The sequence below is a fragment of the Eupeodes corollae genome, chromosome 3 (genome assembly GCF_945859685.1).
Source record: "Eupeodes corollae chromosome 3, idEupCoro1.1, whole genome shotgun sequence".
Taxonomy (NCBI): domain Eukaryota; kingdom Metazoa; phylum Arthropoda; class Insecta; order Diptera; family Syrphidae; genus Eupeodes; species Eupeodes corollae.
In genome coordinates, this window is record NC_079149.1 from 70,592,961 (window position 1) to 70,599,957 (window position 6,997).

At 30.5% G+C, this 6,997-nt stretch overlaps 1 protein-coding gene across 1 annotated transcript; it reads left to right on the plus strand.

Annotated features, from left to right (window-relative positions):
- The first annotated feature begins 325 nt into the window (after positions 1-325).
- Positions 326-5,810, plus strand: LOC129950950 (transcription factor ces-2). Its single transcript, XM_056062917.1, has 2 exons — positions 326-536; positions 4,992-5,810. The coding sequence occupies exons 1-2, from the start codon at positions 431-433 to the stop codon at positions 5,561-5,563; spliced, it is 678 nt and encodes a 225-aa protein (XP_055918892.1). The 5' UTR covers positions 326-430; the 3' UTR covers positions 5,564-5,810.
- The last annotated feature ends 1,187 nt before the right edge of the window (positions 5,811-6,997 follow it).

Genomic DNA, 6,997 nt, shown 5'->3' on the forward strand with positions numbered 1-6,997 from the left:
TACCTGTTTTGTTAGTAAACTCATATGTATATACCCTCATTCTTGTCACACGGTTAGAACACACCCCACATGCTTTGAATAACATCCAATAACAGTTATATGGAAAACTTGTAACCTGTGAGGTAAATGAACGTCATTCGGCATAGAAAAGTGTCATACGTTGGAGTAAATTACTACTAACATTGCTTGATTGGTTGAATCAGAGCCTAGACAAAAGAAACTGCCTTCCTGCCAGACCCGTAATTACGATTTTTACTATCCTCGACTACGCAAGTGTTTTTTTTTATTCTAAATACAGACAATATATATTGAATTTACTTACAGTAAAACTTTAGTATGAAAATAACTCGCGTTAGATAAACTTCAAACATTTTTAACTTGGCATACATTAATAGTCCAAGAATTTCTTTAGAACACTAAGCTTATAATAATGTGTAACAGTGCAGTGCATCGATCATTTGATGGGATTGTCGATCCGTTTTCCTTTTCAACCTTTCATTTGTTAAGAACGTGTAACCGGTTAATGCTTCCCTCAGGTAAGCCGAAGACGTTTGAATTTTCCATAATTCTGGAAAAGACCACAAGACCCAAGTGTCAAGTAAAGAACTGTTGAAAGTTTTCAAAAATCACAAAATTTAAACTTTTTCGTATAAGAATAAAATGCCTTTGAGTTCCTTTAAGTGATATCTTTTTAAATTTCCAAGAGCGAAGATAAGTTGTTTCGATTTCTAAACATAAGTGCAAAGTATGTAAGTTCCCGATACACTACTAACTAAAACCTATTTTAATCTGTATAAAAGTGGAGATATTTCATTGAATTTTCAGAATTTGGTCCAATTATACGCAAATGATATAGACTAACCAGTAAAAGTGCTTATTTCCGCCGGCACCCATTTTCAAGGAAAGCAGTTTCCTTTAATTTGGAAACATGAAATTTTACATCTCTATTTATTTTGGGGCTACCTAGAAGAAGATTGAAAAATAATATGCATTTCTATCCATAAAATATAAATTTTAAAAATGCTTCAATGAAATGTATTTTTTATGTACATATATATTTGGGACGTGAATTATTATTTTGTTTTATTTCATTTAAATCTTTAAACTATCTTAAAGCTAGACAAAAATTCTTAAAAAACGAGCGTACATTTTAAAAACTTAAAAAATATCTTACTGGCCCATGCGGGCGCTCTAAGTTAATCCAATATCTTATAACAACCGCCTTTCGGCCTAATAACAATTTTAATATTAAATAACAATAACTTAATCTAAAACTAAGAAAATTAAAAAATTACTTGGTATTCTTATCATTATTTTTTATCTTTAATTAATTTTAATTTCCGAACTATGGAGAGTATTCAATCAAGCGTTGAAGTTTAATTTGTTGTTATCGAGATATTCAGGAAGATACACCAATTTAGCGTATTACTTTTGGTAGGATTAAAGCATGCAAACCGCCTTTAACAGTTATTTGTTTGTAGATGAAGTGGTTACTGATGAAGCAAAAGTGGATTTTTACTCACTCAATAACACATATTTTGCTTATTGACAAACCCATTGCCAAAAACATGGGCTTCGTGGCTTAGTAACACTCTTAAAGTTGTGGTCACTGACTCCTTATTTCAATAGAAATTTTTTTAATTATTTACTGAAAAAAATTGACAATTACAGTTCGGTGATTAGTGAAAGAGTGCATTTTTCCATTTAGTTCAAAGTTGTCAAGTCAATGTAGGACAGTTTGGTACATACATACATATGTACATCAAAGTAATTTTTTGAATATTGTAATAAATATTTTAATTTAATCATTAAAGGATTACAGTTTCTGTTTCCGAAAAGGTATCGTATCTTTGTCATAAGTGTTTTTGTTTATTTGTTAAATGTTAAAAAAGAATTAAAGAAAACAGAGAAAAGTGTCACATTTCCCATATTACAAAATGCCTTTATTAAAAAATATACAAGTTAGGGGTCGCAACAGTTCATTGAAACCTAGTGACTTACAAGGGGACCTACAGTTTTAAGCCGAATCCGAAAGGCTTATTTGAGAAAGCACTTTGCATAACAAACATTACTCTTGGAGGATTTGTCAATTTTTAAGTCTTTATACAAGTTTTTGGTATCTTACAGCTGCTTGGACACAAACAAATTGCGAATGCAATTTTTTGCTTAAAGTGAAGATAGTGCAACATCGTGATTTAAAATAAATTAAATTTAACAATTTTAATGTCTAATTTGACTTGGCGGGACGGTTGATATGCGCTGCTGCCATCTAATCAGAAATCGGGAACAATTATTTCCCGTCCTGTTTTTCTGTTTGACCAGGCCCTAATTCGTTTGATTATGTATTTCTTATAGATTTACAAACTGAACTGTTAATTATTTTGACTTCACAAAGTAAATTTTGTGGTAAAGTAAATAACAGAATTCTTAATTTTTGGATTTGCAATTATGGCATACTAAACATGAAATCTTTATTCGCATTGCCCTTGATTAAAGTTGTGTTATTTATAGATTAAATATAAATGTCCCTTACATTTTTATTAAAACAAACAAAGCACATTATTTTCTTGATTTTTATTGCTGGTATCATTTGAGCAAAATGTTTGCTTGTTGCGAGTTCTTGCAGAAAATCCACAATGTTAGTTGAGCGAGCGAAAACGTAACTGCAACTATTTACAATATTCGAAAAATGTTTCATCTCATTAAAAAAGTTTGTTTTCTGTGCTGTTATTTTTCTATAAAAATAGTTCTGTAATCATTTTGATCATTAAGTAATGCACTCACGTTCAAGTCCTTTTTTATCTAAACCACAAATAATTTTGTAATAGATTCACTTTAAGGTTTTTTTATTAAATTTCTTTAGTTTCTACAAACTAATTAAATTGATTTTAATCAAGTTGTTTTAAAAAAAGAATTTACTATAGAGCAGAGCGGTTTTGAACACTCTATCAATTAGTTTGTAAATAGTAACTTTGATCTTTAATTGATTTAATTATAATCCAAAAGCTATGCTCTCCATTTAAAGAAAAAAAATTTACGTCGTTCACGTTTTTCCTTTACTTTTCTATATCACTCAAGATTAGTATAAGATATACTGATTTGCAACAAAATAGGCGTTTTTCTTTTTAAATTAAGAAAAGAGCTCTGAGCAGAGTCCAAGCATACATGCTCTGAACATTCTTTGAACGAAGCGTGTTCTGAGAGTTTAGAATTATTTTTGAGACACACCTGAACATTTAAGTTGCCACAATTTGACATTTAAATTTATTTGTGATTTTCTTCAGAAACAAGAATTAAGATTCAAAGCATAAATTAATATTCAAAAACTAAACATACATATAATCAAACAAGCATTCGATTTTTTTTGTTGAAGAAAGTGAGGATGAATATTCTGAAATTGTACATATTGTTAAAATGAAAAATATGCTGAAGATGTTGCTCCAAGGTTTTTCGATCGAAAAGTTCTGCCAACAGCAACAACATTTTCGAATAAATATAATACATAATATTTATATATACACTAACTGACCCGACACACGTTGTTTTGTCATATAAATAATTTCTAGAGAATATTTTGCTAGAAATAAATAACTTATTGTAAGTGTGTAAGATGTGGTACATATAAGTGGGAGAGAGATATAGAGCACTGTAAACGGTGACAAAATATTAAAATAACAAATCACCAAACATTTTTTTTTAAATTTATTAAAATAAATGCTTTAAAATTATTTGCATACATATCGCTAATTATGACTGTACTACAAAAGAACAATATCAATCCCCTAATGCAACAGAGTGTACATTATTTTTTGTGATCCCATCTTTCCCCAATACAAAATTGCCGGAAATCCAACCTTCCATTTTAAATTATGCGGTGGCATGTCTGGTAAACCCATAGAGTTCAAAAACTCAGTTGGATAATTTACAGCTTCGGTTTCAATAGATTTCTATGACACCAAGACTCCTGGTTACAAATGATGTATCTTGAGATTTAATTCGTTGACATCCACATACACGCATATTTTCAGTTGTACTTTTTCAACATTAAGCAACATTGGCAATGATTTTAAGCATTTAAGCGTTGATCTCATCAGCGTACTTTGATCGCGGAATAAAGGGAAGTGTTTGACTGAAATCACCTGAAAGGAGTAACAGAGTGCCCTCAAATAGTCTAACGTTGTTTTTTTTATATTTTTAAATGTCCTGTTCAACGCCTTAAGTGAATGTTTAGTTTAGTTTAGTGCTGTTTCAGCACTCTGGCATTCGATGATTGTTTTTTATATTGCACACCGCGTCTGGGTTATTTTAAATATTTAGTGGCAATTTAAATACTGAATGAGCAGGAATTAGCGAAATAATTTATGTTTAGCTAGTTCCAACTGGTGCATCCAAAAGAAGAACCCACCGAAACTGCGAGCTTGATGTGGTTAAAATAGTTCTTTAGTGGGACATTGCGAGCGACAATCGCTGCCATTTCTACAGTATTGTATTGTTGTTCACTATTAAATAAGATGCGTTTCGATTTGGTGAATGCATACCGAAATGACTGAGTGGTAAGTTGGCAATGATAATGCAAAGATCCTCTATAGCAATCAATGCTTCATTGTACAAAGCGTAACTGAATACTATCGTAAGATCGTTGCACCGTGTACAATGTTGATGCAATTAAACCATAGAACTTAGGAATATAAAAATTGATACAAAAGTATTCTTAGATCTACCAAATGCATAGTATATGCAAAATTTAATTGAAATTGGTTAAATTGGTACATATGTATATGTATGTTATAATATAAACTTTTTTGTAGCGCCTTTTTAATTGTTAGATTTTTTTCTTCAATTTTGCCTGTCAAATGCTTGTGTTCAGAATTCAACTCGGTCTGCTCAGTTATTTTATTTTAAGCTCATAGAGCAACGAAAGATTTTATTCCTACAAAGTCAGTGCTCATAGCAACAGATTGTAATAAAATATCGTATTTTTCTCATTTCAGAAGTTCAAAATTACTACACTATTATGAAAGACACCAATAATTTCCCACACAACAGCCCATTGAAATCACCTTCAATTTCAATTGATCCGAAGGATCTACCACCTCAGCCACCTGATATACTTAACCAGAATTTAGGATCAATGTTTACGCAAAAATTATCCGAAAATGAGAAGCTTCCCATTTCTTTACAGCCAGTTCTAAATATAGTCACAAGCACAGAGAACTGCTCGCCTCTAGGATATGAATATGGATCCCCAACGGAATATCCTTTGACCGAGCTCAACCGGTCAGGTGTGTTCTCGTCATTTTTGCAAAGGAGACCTCGGGGAGAAAAAAGACCGATACCAGAAGAACAAAAAGACGAAAAATATTATGAACGTCGGAAACGTAACAACGAAGCAGCTAAAAAATCTCGGGACGCACGAAAAATACGTGAAGATAGGATTGCTTTTCGAGCAGCGTTATTGGAACAAGAAAACTCAATTTTGCGAGCACAAATAGCTGCTTTGAGAAATGAATTACATTCCGTACGAGAAATGTTGCAAATGGATCGGGCAGCAGGCAAAATGTGAACTACGAGTAGTTGAATTCTCAAAAAACATTTGGTGGTGTTATAAATCTTTATGATTCTGTAAATATTTTTAGCTATGTAGTAGGTATATTTTAATGTATGTATGAATAACAAAAGTTGTGTTTTTTGTAAATAATTGTTGTTTCTTATGAAAATGTGTACACAGATGATTTAAAAAATAAACTAATGTTAAAATTAATACAAGTTCAATGCATACAAAACTGAGAGACAAAATCATATTTTGATATTTAAAGGTAAGTATTTATATTACAAAGATGTATAAAATGCTATAATTTACAATTTGTAAATAAAAACATTTTGCGTACTTTAAAAAAAACTGTTATTTTTCTCCATAACATTTGAACATTTTCAGGCTTATAAATGTCCAAAGATGAATCCAGAGATACAAAAACAAAACACTTTCAAAAATGAGTTTCTTTCGGGTTATGGTTTGGTAGAAATCGAGCTACCACAAAAACGCCTTTTATCTTTCAGGTCGAAAATTCAACTTCGGTACTTTTGATACTAATTTTTAGATATTTGCAATATTTAAACAAATTTCTTACTATTTGCTTATTGATTTATAACCACGAAAATAAGACATTTTGTCTGACTTTTATTTTTTTGTTAAATACTCTTTAAATTGTTTATTATTTTGTGTTGTGAAATAAAAAATTATTAAGACGATGGTATTTTTATATATAACGTTTGCTCCAAAAAGTAATTATCAAAAATTTAATTTGAATAAAAAAAGATGCTTTTATTTTGTTATTAATTTAGACAAGCGACCAAGGGCGGATCCAGACTTTTAATCAGAGGGAGGGGGTCACACACAACACAGAGAGTATCTGTTTAGGTTGGAAGGTTGTTGCAATCTATTGAACCATAAAAGTAACAAAATTAATTTAAGAACTTACAATCATCCTCACCCTGATTTTTGAATTTATTTCAATTTTTCATTATGTTAAACTATTGATTTCCACGTGCATTTCAATGTTAGCTTGAACTAAAATGACACTTTTATGTATGAATATGTAATTTTTTTCAAAATTGGTTTGTATGTTTGTCAGGTGTTATTAATTATTTAAGTAATCACGTTACAAAAAATTCTAATTTCAGAGAATTTAATTTAGGAATCAAGATCACCAAACCTTAACATTGAGGGAGTGCACTTCAAATTTCAAATCAAAATTAAATTAATTTCCTTATATATATTGTATGGTGACCATAAAAGCTGTTATTTGAACATGAACATATTTTCAATACATATTAAATAAAATGCACGACTGGGTCGCACGAACTTACTCCTGTATGCAAAGACTAAAGAGTCTGTTTAAGAAGGTACATATACAGAATTTAAAAATATACCTCTGTAATAAGTTTGTCTTCAAAGATAAATATAAACGCCATTTGATTTGTCAAAAAAGTCCCGCGT

Bases quoted from the DNA above. Each gene is read 5' to 3' on its own strand.
- LOC129950950 (XM_056062917.1), top strand. From the start codon at position 431: ATGTGTAACAGTGCAGTGCATCGATCATTTGATGGGATTGTCGATCCG. The intron at 537-4,991 runs GTAAGCCGAAGA...TTCTCATTTCAG, and splicing joins CCGGTTAATGCTTCCCTCAG to AAGTTCAAAATTACTACACT.